This window comes from Gaeumannomyces tritici (genome assembly GCF_000145635.1).
Source record: "Gaeumannomyces tritici R3-111a-1 unplaced genomic scaffold supercont2.7, whole genome shotgun sequence".
In the NCBI taxonomy this organism is placed as follows: domain Eukaryota; kingdom Fungi; phylum Ascomycota; class Sordariomycetes; order Magnaporthales; family Magnaporthaceae; genus Gaeumannomyces; species Gaeumannomyces tritici.
The window spans coordinates 2,084,589-2,097,710 of record NW_008804551.1 but is presented as its reverse complement, the minus strand read 5'-3'; the positions used below and the strand labels follow the sequence as shown (position 1 = coordinate 2,097,710).

At 57.4% G+C, this 13,122-nt stretch overlaps 2 protein-coding genes across 3 annotated transcripts; both read left to right on the top strand.

The window, feature by feature from the left end:
* Positions 1-7,761: 7,761 nt before the first annotated feature.
* On the top strand, positions 7,762-8,333 carry GGTG_11997 (hypothetical protein; the record flags this gene model as incomplete). Its single annotated transcript, XM_009229889.1, has 1 exon — positions 7,762-8,333. Exon 1 carries the CDS (start codon positions 7,908-7,910, stop codon positions 8,331-8,333), a length of 426 nt encoding a protein of 141 aa, XP_009228153.1. The 5' UTR covers positions 7,762-7,907.
* Positions 8,334-8,446: 113 nt separating this feature from the next.
* Positions 8,447-12,586, top strand: GGTG_11996 (the record flags this gene model as incomplete). 2 transcript variants are annotated; one of them, XM_009229888.1, is made up of 6 exons in its annotated part: positions 8,447-9,651; positions 9,748-9,804; positions 10,047-10,109; positions 10,322-10,558; positions 10,919-11,044; positions 11,138-12,586. In XM_009229888.1, 6 exons carry the CDS (start codon positions 9,573-9,575, stop codon positions 11,752-11,754), a joined length of 1,179 nt encoding a protein of 392 aa, XP_009228152.1. The 2 variants fall into 2 exon arrangements, with proteins under 2 accessions (XP_009228152.1, XP_009228151.1); XM_009229887.1 differs by having other exon boundaries at positions 9,573-9,651; positions 10,919-11,754.
* Between the last annotated feature and the right edge of the window lie 536 nt (positions 12,587-13,122).

The window sequence follows — 13,122 nt, the reverse complement described above, 5'->3', positions numbered from 1 at the left end:
GGGGGGAGAGTTGGGAGTGGAAGATGGTGGTTACATCACAGAGCAACGCCTTTACTGTAGACTGTGCCGCCCGCCTGCGCCCTGCGCCGCCGCCGTGCTTGCGCGGTGGGTGGAAAAGCGTCTTACATGCCTTGGCTCACCCAGCTGTCTGCCACCCTGCTCTGTCATCTTAGCTGTGGTCTGTCGGGTTGTGCTTCTTGGCACATTGGGGGACCCAGACGCAGCAGAGCGCAAGGCTGACAGGACCCAGACGCAGCTAGGTCGGGGGAAAGGACCGATAGGCGATGTCATCTCTAAAAAAAAAAAGGAAGGACTGTGGGGGAGGGGGGAAGCAAGCCCCTCGATACTACGTAATTGCTGCCGGTGTGATGGGACGACAGCTGCTGACGCCCCTTTGACCCTTCTCTCTGCTCTCCAGCCAGGAGACCGTGACCTGTTTGGAGCGTAAGCCAGTTCTAGGCTTTGCCCCATCCGACGTACTGCGCGCAGCGCAGCTAACAAATGCTGACCGGTGTACTGTACCTCTCGTATCCCCATCCCCAAGAGGACTGATTGCTAACGTCCCGGCACGACAGGTTAGCAACACCACGGGCGCCCGTGGTCGATTCGTCCCTGGAGGATGGGGACGAACGAACGAACCGGCAAGTGCTGACAGGATCGTGCACAACGGCGCGCAAGCAGATCCCATCAGCCTGGTACTCTAGGGAAACGGGAACCTCGGAATATCTCACTTCCCAGACGACCACCCGTCCGCGCCGAGCATACACAATCTTGGCTAGGGCGTTTCCAGCTCTGGGGTGCCAAGCTGCTTGCCCTTCCCTTTTTCCACCGGGTCACTTTTCCTGCTTTCTTTCTAAACTGCCGTAAGAACAAAATTCCTGATCGGGAGCAGATCCCCAGCATCCCTGATGGTGCCGAGATCTACCCGGGACCGAATACGTTTTGCATTAGGATTGCGGTCTGGCCATGCCCTATTCTTGACAGCCTTGTCGTCGCCTCGCTGCAACCTGATTCCTGGGATTTCGTCCCCACTGGCTAGAGTGTATCACGTGTTTGTCTTGTTTTGACATTTGCAAGAAAGCAAGTAGAGCCTATCGCAGCAAGGCGGGAGCGCCCAGAGCACTATGCGCCCTCAAACCCTGCAGCTTAGGAAACCAATGTTTGCATATCGCAGTACAGGTATCCCTTTCCCGCTTTTCGGACAAACGTGAAGGTGTGGCAGCCAAGCGCCAGCATCGCAGCTGCTGAGCTCCCCTGTCGAGCTGTGCTTGCTCCTTGACGGCAGCTCGACTGAGCCCACCTTTACTCATCGACACTCTCTTTTCCGTTGTTGAGGCGATTTTTTGTTTGTCCAGACTAGCTGGCCTTGCAGCCAGCTCCTTGTATACAGAGTCCATGCCCTAAACCGTCGGGACCTAGGTCGGCGCGGCCAACAAAGGTGAGGCTGACCACGGCGGCGCTGCATTCGCCCGTGGCAGCATTTCTCAGCTTAACCATAGGCCATGGGGAAACACGGCTGAAGTGGCATTTGCCTGCCGAGGCGGGAACCGCCCAGAAGAAAAGAGAAACGCCAAACCCGGCGCTCCAACCAAGCCAAACAGAATCGTCTGTGTGCTCTGAAACACCAAGACGAGTGGGCGTCTTTGCTACGGGAACACCGGCTATGGACCCCTCCTTTTTTTTCTTTTTCTTCGCTGCCACTCGAGAGCATGCGTCAGGGCCTAGAACTTGTCTCGGCGGCACGGCTGTTGCGCGCTTGCCGGGAGCCCTTCAACGCCCTCTAATGGGGCACACTGCAGCCCTTTTCGCTACCACGAGTGCCTCCTCCATCGTCATGGCATGGCGGCCGCTTCCGCTTCCTGTCTGCTCTCCACTCTTCCAGATCGCGCAGAAATCGGGCATCCGACCGCAAAACCGGGATGCCCTGCCATTATCCTCCCCCGCTATATTGACTTCAGGTGAACACATCTTGGGTGGGGGGAGAGCGCCCGCTCATGCGCCAAAAATATCGCCAAAAATATCACCCTGCCCCAGCACGCTGTTTGAAGGGGCCGCATGGGGCACTGGAATATTCCATCGATTGGTCGTCTTTCGCCGACGTAGAATTCCTGCGTTCCATCGGAGCTCGCAATGGAATCAAGTTTTCGTAGTGGTTCTCTGCCATCCAGCCTGAGAGGGTTGCACGGCGTGCGAAGGGGACCGACCGGGCGTCGTCCCATCCCCCGCACCGCCCACATGCACACCACTCTCTCGCACATTGGACGACAACCTTGGGGCCGTGCGACCCTCCCGTTCGGCCTTCGATGACGTCGTGTCGAGGCGCCCACGACAGCCACCCGGGACGCCGGAGCCGCGTGTACGCTCCCCATCCGGCCTGGCTCGACCCAGCGCCCGCTCCCCGAGTATTGCATTTGCCATGTATGTGCGCATAGTATAGGGTAGGTGGCCTGGGGCCGAAAGCAGCGGCTTGTTCGGTTGACTGCCTGGCTAGGCTTCCCAGTCCAGCCACCCAGCGCGCCCAATCCCCTTCGGTTTGGGGGGATGTAGAACCCGGCATTGCGGCTAATTAGGTAGGTACCTATACTCCCCTCTCCTCTCCTCCCGGGGCGCTGGCAAGCGCAGAGCCAACCAGCAGGCGTTCCGGGCTTGTTCGCCCCGAGCCCCTATATGCCGGCAAGCCGGCAATACAACCCCCAGGAGTAGCCATGACCAGGACCGCAATAAAGCACAAAGGGCTGGGAAAAACTGCGAGTGGTGGAATCGGGGCCCGTTTCTGTGGAGACGGCTCGGCTGTCGAGCCCCAAGGTTCCGGGGCTGCGTGTGCGGTGTGGTGTGGGCGAGGCTGCTTTGACGCAGACTCGCGCGCTGGCGTGGTCGCCCCGTCTAATTACCCGCCAGATATCGATAGCCTATTTCGTGGTTGAATGTTATATATAGATGACTGTAGTTGAGGGTTCCAGCTAATGATTCCCCCTTGCTCCAAAAAGCTTGCTTCCCCGGGACGCTTCCACGCGTTGGTTGCATATCACGCCATTGCACTCGGGTAGACCTTCTCACCTGGCCTCGTCTGTGATATGACGACTCCGTGGCTGATTTCGTGCATGCCTGTGCGTGGCTTTTTGCTCTGAATGACGTTACCACTGCTTTCGGGCATCAGACCGCCTGCTCGACAGGTTATCGAGACATGAGTGACCTTGATGTCTTGGTGAGGTCTGGGACGTTGCACAACACCGAGTATAATACCAGACAAAAGTGGGGTTCCACGGCTGCTGTCGTGCCTATACCACTCTCGGATCCGCCCCGAGCTCTCATGAAAGAGCAGTTAGAGTCTATCTACTCGATAACATATTCGTGGGGTCTCTTGGTTGATAGTCTAACCCTTGATTCCTAGTTTGCGCTCATATCGCTATCCAGCCCTCGAGCGCGGAATCTAGCTTGGGCTAGAGGATCTATCCGTCTGTGGATCTGCTGGAGTATCAGGGCATAGCAAGGCTGCTCGGAAGATCGGGGTTTCCTGCCACCTTCCTCTTCCCTACAAGACCCACCTTACACTCTAGAGGTAACGACGGGGCTAGTGACAAGCTGGGGGCAGCCTGAAAGCGGTAAGATCCGCCTCCCGAGTGTACCCCGGGGCCCCGATGTAGCAAAGCTGGAATCTATACTATCCAGCAGGATTTTTGGGACTAGGTGGCACCGGGAATAGGTGGGGGAGCCCAAGGACTTGCCCATCAGCCTCCATCTGGCCTTGTACGAGTGCATGGGGTACGTGTCCAGGGAACTCCCATGGGGTTCAGAGAGGCGTCTGCTTACGAGGGGCTGACCGACAGAAGGAGGCAGGCACGGTGGCCATTCAGTTGGCCATCAAAACACAAGAACCATGCGGTAGACACTCTATAAGCACTTGCTGAACAGACCTCCTCAATGCCATCCTCCGATAAGTCCGATGCCGTACGCTCAGCACGTTCATTTTATCACAGACAATTTTCAGCCCAGCCCATACGGGCTACTGAATCCTTGGGCTTCAGACTCGTGGGATGGAAACTGCCTATCCTGCCGCACCTCTTGGCTGGGCGCTTTCTTCAGAGCTATCCATATAGTCCTGTATTCGAGGGACGGGTGCTTTAAAGCCCGCATATCCGGGGCTTCGTTTTTTGATCGCTGCGGCTTGCCGTCACCAACATGTCTTCAGCCTTGTTCCACCAAGAGGCCTATTGTCGATACTTGGACTATACGGGAAGATGGACCGCTCGCCAACTCTATGTGCTATCCGGCACACTTTGACCATGCTAGACTTGGGAACAGTCGCTTCGATTCCCATGTGGTTGCGTCGACGGCGAAGGCCCGGGCAGCAAAGCAAGCATACGGGTCCCAGCAAAGCCCATCTACCTCTGGGGAGATATCGAATGTAGTACTATATGGTATTTCTACCTTCTCTCTTCGTTTCCCTTGTACCAGTTATTTAGTAGGGCACACTCATGCCCAACCTCTAGCAACCCAGATTGCTCGCTTCATGCATAACCACCTAGCCAGCAGCTTTCATTTGCGAGGCCGCAACTGAACTGGAGAGTGGAAATGCCAGGTTCGATGTCAGCCACGCCGTAGGGAAGACTTGCGCTGGATGCTAGACTTGGCTTCTCGCTGCCTACTGGTTTGTTGCTATCCTATCTCTTCCAAGCAATCTCCCAGGCATCGCGGACGCGCCGTCATAAGGTAGGCATATGGGAAAGGGCCCCACGGCGTATTTATAGCGATATCGAGGTCAATGTGTCCCTACTACCTGCAAGTTATACGTAGGTAAGCATACTACCTAGGTAGGTACTTCAAGACGTTTAGGAAAATCGATCATCGAATCCCTGATTTCTCACCCCCAACAGTATGAGATCCTGCATGTCCAATATGGCTCAGTATCTTGGCACCCTACTTCGGTATAGACTTCTGTGGGTAGGTGTTGCTGTCGAAGGCAAGTATGGAAGGGATGGGCATCTTGGGGTTTTTTTTGGTTTTTTTTGCACCTGGCAAGCCTCGCAAGCAGCAGTGGTATATCGAGTGGCACAAACGCATGCATAGTGCTATACATGATAACGGCATGAGCTCTGCGATATGCCTACGGTAATGCAACAGATGGACTTGATCCCAACGGGGTGTCATGTCGGGCCCGGGCTAGGGAAGCCTTGTGGGGCCGCGGATGGACTTTGGTGTCTCCGCCGAGCTAAGCAGCCACGAGGCGAACAAGGTCCGGAAGAATTCGTGTTCCCAGGCCGGCCTCGAACCAAAGACCGAGCCTTCTAGATAAGTTCTAGAATGGTAGCCGGGCACGTTTTAGCGCTTCCAAAGAGTTCCAAAGGACCGAAGCATCGGAACGGCGCTCCCCAGTGCAGAACAACCGGTGGGGGCTGATTTCCTGCGTCCCTGCTCGACGGAAGGGGCCTGGGTGTGTAACCAGGGTTGGACGATGAGTGGAAAGGACGTGCGCTCGCATGGTCAGCAGTGGTTTATTCGAAGAAAGATGGAACGAAAAAAGAAGGCAAGAAGTGATGGCCTGTGCCCCAATAACGTCCTCGGGCTCCGTTGTCAATCAATCCGCCGATGGAGGACGGTGGAGAAAAGGCGCTTGTCCTCTTGTGGATTTTGGCGAAATTTTGTCCACTTCTGTGGTCACTCTCACCCGCTCGACGGCGGCGGCGGGCGCCCGAAGCCAGTGCATCCCGCCTCGTTGGTTAGCCTTGGCGGGCGTGATATTTGGTCCGGGTGCGAGATTGCAACAGGGCCCTGGCTCCCCTATCTTTTGCTTGCTGTCTTTTGGGGGAGAGTGTGCCGCGACGGAGAGTTGATACCGCTTCGGGAAGCTGAGGAGCTCCCTTGTGCGGTAGAGGACGGAGATAGCGCGGCGGATGACGCGACAAGCAAAGACGGTCTGGTAGGCGTGCTAATCCCGAAGCGGGAAAACCTGAAGAGGCCGTCGCTCGATTTACGACCTCCCGCGTTTCCGAGTCGCATGAGCCATGACACGAATGGGGGGCCAGCCGGGATTCCGGCTTCTTTGTCTTTTCCTGATTCTGCCTGTTCCACCCAACCCGTTCCGCAGGTCACCATGCCCGCCTGCAGATGCAGACGCTGGCTCGTGCCGCCGCCATGCATGGAACGGTGGGAAAAAGCAGTGCGGTGCGTGCCCAGGCTCTCCAGAGTCTCGTTTCCCATATCGCTGTTTCCCTAGCGTCCCCGTGCCAGGCTGTCCGGCCGCGCCTGTTCCAGCACGGTTTCAACTTTTCTGAATTCTGGCTGGGGCCGCGGCCGGCGATGGATGAAAGGGAGGGAGGGGAGGAGGGGGAGGAGGGGAGGAGGGAAGCGGAACAAGGAGGGAAAATAAAACCCGCATGGCCACGTGCGTACCGCGTACAACGAGGCACAGGCTTGGCCTGCAATCTCTCTTTTGGGCGTTGCCAGTCGGTCCTGTCTTTGATCAATTGTTCCAACGTCCCGGACTGGAGCCCGTGGCCGCGCGCAGTCATGGAGTTACCCAGCCAAGACGGGGACTGCCATTTTCCACTTTCATGGCCGTCTGGGTACCCGCCCGCCCGATTTGCACCTGACACGTCGAAACCCACACGCGCGCTGTCAGATGGGTTCCCCTCAGGCGAGTCGTCTACGAGGCTTGGCGCTGGCTCGGCTGGGACAGTCGAGGCGACGGGTTCGGTCGGAAGGCGGCGTGGTTCGAGCCCAAAGGGCGTGACACGCAGGGTCCACGAAACACCCGCCCATGCCCGCGACAATAGGCATGTTTCCGTTTTCTTGCTTTTCGAGATCTGCCAGGCATATAGTTTGGGTTATCTATGTTTATTTGGTTGGACACTCGTTTCCTAGGCCGGCACAGAGGCACCTGGGGTTTGCATGGGCATCCGTCACCGCCCAAGAGCTGCGGGAGCATCAGTGGGGTTGTTGCTCTGGACCAGACCTTGGGTCGATAGTTTCCGTTTGCTAATGGGCACCACCAACAGGCAGGCGGCCCTGTTTTTCTTTGGGCTAGGTGGCTAGGGAGCCTGATCTCCGGCCGAAGGCACCGCGGCTTAAACGTGGCGCTCGCCCGTGCCCGTTTTCCCGCCTGCTAAAAGCGGCCAAGACAGGCACACAAGGGCCACCCAGCGGTCGCATCCCGCCACATTGGCATTCGTCCCAACAACCAAGGGCCGGGACCGCCCCGGCTCATTAGAAGCCAATTCCCTTTCCCACCGACGGCTGGCATGTTCTTGCCTTGTCATCTGCGGCTTTACCCGCGTCTCTATCCTGCGCCAAGCCTCGTTGGTGGTTTGCGTCTTGTTCAGCAAGTGGCTTGTTCAGCAAGTACTTGATATTTGTTTATTTGGGCTCGTGGCTTTTGCTTTTGTTCGTGGCAGCCTTCTAGATTGTGCGAGCCACTCGGTTGGTGAGATGCAATGCCGGCACATCCCTCCGATCGCAACAAGGGATCACCATCCCCACAAGCCGCCTCCTGCGGGCACGGGGTGGGCCAACTGGGTTGGTGGCAGCACATCCTGTCGCGGCGTGAGGCGTGCGTTCCAGATCTACGACCAAGGCCTTCTAACGAGCCGGGCTGGCTGCAGAGCCCGTGGATGATTGGCTGCTGGCCACCAGCAGACGGCCGAATCCGGATTTGGATTGTTGCATCGAACACATCTCGAATGCCATCGATGTGGCGGCTGCATATGACTGCCTCCTGGGGCGTATCCCGCGGGGTCGAGTCCGCAGTCGACGTGCCTCGGGGCCTCGTGCTTTGGATCAACTGCATGCTGAGCACAGACATGGCCGCTTCGCAGCTGTCTTTTTTCTTCTTCTTTCTTTTTGTTTCTCCCTGTGCATGTTGGTTGCAGCAGCCTCATCACCATAGTGCCATTCATTATCCCTGATCGAGCATGCCGGACCCTGCTTTGGATTTCCTCTTCCGGTGTTCAAGGTTTCTTCGCCGTCTCCAATCCCAGTCCCCAACCAGCCCACATCGGCGGGGCGGCCCTCCACCATCAGTGGGCAAAATGCGCAATTTGATAATGATGGATGTGGTTGATTTGGGCAACACAGGGATCATCCAAATTCTCCTCGTCTTGTGCCACATGCCGCCCAGCAGCGAAAAGGGGCTTGCAGTCTGTCAGCCCGTCGCGTGCGCCTTTTTGCAGGCGGTCGGCCAGGCAGCCCATCGCCCGGTAACGCTGTGGCTGGTTGGTGGGATCGCGTTGGTCACGGCTCGATCTGTGCCAGCACATCCAATCCAGCCCAAGAGCCTCTGTCGCCGGCTAGCCGAAGATGGCCGCCTCATCAGCAGTCCACGCCCCAAGACACAATAGACCCACAATTAGCACGGCGCTCTCAATTTTGGCCCCCAGGCGCTTCCCTCCAGCCCACCCTGGCAGCGTCCCCCCACCATGCCATGTACCTATGCCATGTCTCTCGGACTCCTAATTTTTTAACCCTTCCAGTGGGCGTGCAGCGTCCCGTTGGAGCCCCAGTTCTACAGCGACTGGACGAAAAAGAACGGTGAGGTGTGGGAGTCGACAAGAGGGTGACCAAGACTGAGCGTCCCGACTGGGAAACGAGGAAATTGGACAAGGCGACAGCACAGCGTTTGTCGCGCACAGTGGCATCGCACCTTTCGGTTCGCGACTCCATTGTTCCCGCTTCTCCCCCTTTCCCTCGGGTCCTCTCTTTTCTGCTTGCATTGTCGTGACCATTCCGTATCGAACGGTGCCTATTTTGTCGGAATCATTTCTTGGGGGGTTGGGTTTTCTTTGGCTCATCGTCGAGTGGGTAAGCGCTGGAGATTGGCCTTTTTTCTTTCTTTTTTCTCTCATCATATTTCCCCCCTCGTCCGTTTCGGTAAGTAGAGTCCGGTCCCGTTCCTTCCACCCAAGTCGATTTTTGCCGAAGAGCCACAGACAGCTGGCGACGCGCACCCACCGCACCGCAGCGCACTCCCCTGAGCCCAAATCTCATCTCCCCTTGGGATTTCTGGTCGTGCCGCTTGAGCTGCCGGTGCCCGTGGCAAGACACTAGGCCGACGCTTTCACCTCCTCACCTCCGCCCCTCCCCGCAACCCTCCCAGTTCCGTTGTCGTGGCCTGTGTTTTGTCCTTTCGCTGCTCTTCCTTGTCTTCGCTGGCCATTTGCTGCGACCTCACCTGCAACCCAAGGCACCTGCGATTTGCTGCCTGGCGCTGCATCACCCTCCAGCGCAGTCGCTTTTCTTGGACTTTTTATTGCTGCTGCCTCCTGTCACCGGCCGACCCCTGCATGGTTGGATGACGCCGCTGCCGTGCTCGTTACCGCCGGTTCTGGAGGCCTCGAGGCTGACCCGACAGTCACTCTTTTCCTGCCGATAAGAGGCCAGGACAAACACGCTAGCGACCGGCTCTTTCCTGGAAGACCAAGCGATCCATCCTTGGCCATCGTCGAGTCAGCCAGATAGCCCGCGGCTCCGTCGCCGACCTCCTGCCTCGGCGCTTTCCTTCGCCGTCGCGAGCCATCTGACCGCACCCTCCCGAAAGCCTCCGTATTCCTGGCCGAGCCGCAAACCGCCGCCGCCCCAAAATGTCATACTACGAAAACTCGCAGTGGTCTGCCGGGGGGCAAACCACCTGGGAGCACCAGACTCCCCCCGCCCGCTCAGGTTCGTTTCTCCGCCGATTCCGGGCCTTTGCCGTGCTAGCATTCCATATCACACTTTCTTTGAGGCCCCAATTGACCTAGTTCTTGTGCTTTCCAGGTGCCAGCTCTACCGTCCCGCGAGAGGAGGCTGCCGCTTTTGTTTCCCAAATCGAGGGTATGTTCCTATACCCACACCTCGGGAAAAGGCGGTCGAAGCACGATGGACAGGCGCACCAGATGGGTCCGAGATGGGCGGAAACGGGTCAAACCACCCGAATCTCGGAGCTATTTGCATCACTCATCTCTACCTCGTACTCGATACCCGAGTGCGGGGGACCCCAGGGGCGAGGACGAGAACCTCTTGACGATAGAGCAATAGTCGCGAGCGGGTACTAACCAGATTTTGCGTCTTTATAGAGGTCGAAAAAGCGATCGACAACCTCGTCAAAAGCGGCAAAATGTTTACGGTGCCAGGCCGACGTGAGTCGCTCCCCGCCTACCCCAATTTCCCTTCAGGTCCTGCCAGAAAGCCTCGCCCAGGCTTTGGCGGTAAGGCTGGTTGGGCGGTGCGGTCCTGAGGAGGATGGCCGACGCAAGAGGGGACAAGCATGCGCAGCGCATCCACCTCGCCCGCCGCGTCTGCTAGAACGCCGACTGACCATTCGATCGCCCTGCCGCCTTTCCATTACCAGACAACCACAACCGCATGCCCTCCGGCCCCAGCTCGCGCCCACATTCGGTTGGCGGCTTCGAAGATGCCCGCGGGCCCCATCAGGGTTCCAACCTCTCCAATTTTTACGCAAATCAAAGACACCAGTCTTCGCGAGGCTCCAACGAGGCGGAGCAGATGATGCAGGCGAAGCGGAGGATGGCGGCTCAGCGAGAGCGAGAGCTACGCAACTATCATCAAGAGCAGCAATACAACCGAAGTAGGCCGCCCTCTGCTGCATAGCATTCACACGAGTCTCCCTCTCTTCGATCTCTCCCATTTATACCAAAGACATACCGAACAAGGAGAGAAAGAAAAAAAATCAAAAAGGAGAAACCCAACTTTCCAAGGGGAAATGGGATATACAACATGTCATGGCCCTGCGCGGCTTCTCTTGTACCATCTTGAATATCATATTAAAAGTCAACGGCCGCCGACGGTGTTTCTCTCTTGGATGCCCTGTCATGTTTCTCCTTGTCAAGTGACTTTCTTTTACATCCACACTTTGTCACATCTTTTCTTTACCGTTAGCAACGTGCGCAGCCAAGCTAACCACAACACCCTGTTCCTACCGAAACAGCGGCTGTTCTCTCGGACATGAGCAGCTACAACAAGCCCGACCGCACCTTAAGCCCCGGCAGTAACATGTCCGAGGACGAGCGGCGTGAGCTCATTGCCCGCCAGCGCAGTGCCCTTTATGGCGAAGGTCAGTTTTCGGAGGGAGGAGCCTACGTTGACGAAACCGGCGCCGTCCGAAGCGGCCCGCCAACTCACCATGTGGTTCCCTCGGCTGCTCCAGGCCTCCGCGGACCCTCGCCGCTCGCGTACGAGTACGGTCGTACCCCGTCGTCGAACCAAGGCGATGCCCAGTCACAACAGCAGCAGCCTCAGGGGCCCGGTGCCCCCGAGGGGTCTCAAGCTGCCATGGTGGCCGCCAACGACCGGTCCCGCGCCAACTCGAATGCGAGCCCCTTGTCCAACGCCGGCTCCAGGGCCGCCTTCGATGCGCCGCCGCCGCAGTCGCAGCAGTCGCAACAGGGAGGTGCGCCCATCACCAGGGCAAGCACCTCTTCGCCCAACGGGTCGCCGAGTAACAACAAGCAGTCGGCCGGGGGTGCGGCGGTCGCGCCGATCGGCACCAGGCCTTCTGGGGCCGGCTCGCCGTCAAACCCGGCGCTTGCCAACAAGCAGCGGTCGACAACTCCACTGCCATCGCCACTGAGCCACGGCTACAGCGCGTCCTCTACCGGTAACGGTGATGACAAGTCCGGCAATGTTGGTTCGTCCAACACCCCGCAGTCGGCGACTGCCGGGCCCGAGAGTGGCAATGTCGGCATCTCGGGCTGGGGCGGGCGGCCTGGCGTCTGGGGCAACAAGTCCGGCCTCGGCTCGGTCCAGGCCAGCGTCTGGGGCTAGAGTCCCCTGATGACCTAGCCGTCGCCGGGACACCCGAAGCAGAGACCGACTCTGCGGCGGTTCCAAGGACATGCTCGTCGTTTCTTTCATGACAGATTTTCTGGTGCATTTAGTGCTTCTGCGGTTTCTTCGCAGTACATATGGCGTCAGTGTCTCGCTTTGTTACTTAAATGGGGCCGGCACGGGCAAAGCAGCATTACATATATACGGGCGAAGGTGGTGGGAAGGGATGTTCTTTCTTGGGTGCGAAACATGGAGAGCAAACCAATCGGAGTCATCTTTTTGGTGTTTTTGGGACTGAGTTTGGGAACAAGTGGGTGGGCAGGAAGACAAGTTTTTGTGTTTCTCCTTAAAAAGAAGATTGGGTGCACCTGCTAGTTTGGGGGCAAAGGTGGGAAAAGGGAAGGGGTCTGCAAAGGAGGTTCCGGTTATCATCTAAAGCTTAGTTTCTTGCGCTTACAACCCCTGGTAGTAATGGTGGAGGAAATAGTGTGGCCTGGGGATACTGCTTCGTCATATTTTGGACTCTGGGGAGGGTTATATGGGGGAGTTTTTGCTTTTTTTTTCCTTGCCTGTCTTTGGTCGTCTCACATCGCTGCATGGAATTTCACGTCATCACCATAAAAAAACACATCACAAGCAGCAACCTACAACATAAGCTGGCGGGCAGGGTATCAGGGGGATAGGAGTTTATCAGAAAGAAAGCAATTGATCGGTGTTCTAGGGGGACTAGGGGTGCATATTTCTTTCTTGTCAGTACTCGTTGCCAACCGGCCAACCCGCGGGTGCCTCTTCTTTGTGGATTTGCTTGTGTCAAGAGGTTTGGGAATGCGAAGAGCATTCGATGTTCTTCTCTTGTCCTGTAGCTCTGGGCATTTAGGCTGGTGTTTTGCGCCCCCTTGGCAGTGAACGCGGTATCTCTCTTGCTGCTTCCTCTAACGCTTTCCACTCTGTCCTTTCCAGATTTGTTCAACCTAAAAACTCACAGTAAATCACGGGCCACCCATCGAGTTCGGCACATGGCATTGTTTGGCGGGAACATACGGGACGGGACGTCTCCGCACCCCGGGTCGAGAACAACCATTGCCAATGTTGGAACCCAATAGAACGGCCGCGCGGCCGTTGTGGCCGTCAGACTAGGCGTGTCTGATGGGGCCAAGGTTTCACACCGAAGCTTTGCGGTGACTGTTGCCGAGGCCTTGTGGCGACCAGCGCCGACGCGTGGCTCTTGTTCCAACGGGATGACCAAGCGGCACAGATATGCGCAGTCTGCGCTGTTTCCCTTCCGCCTCCGGGCACAGCGGTGTGTAGGACATGCCAACCACGAAGGCGGCGGGAACAACGTCAAAGGCAATATTGTATCTCTGG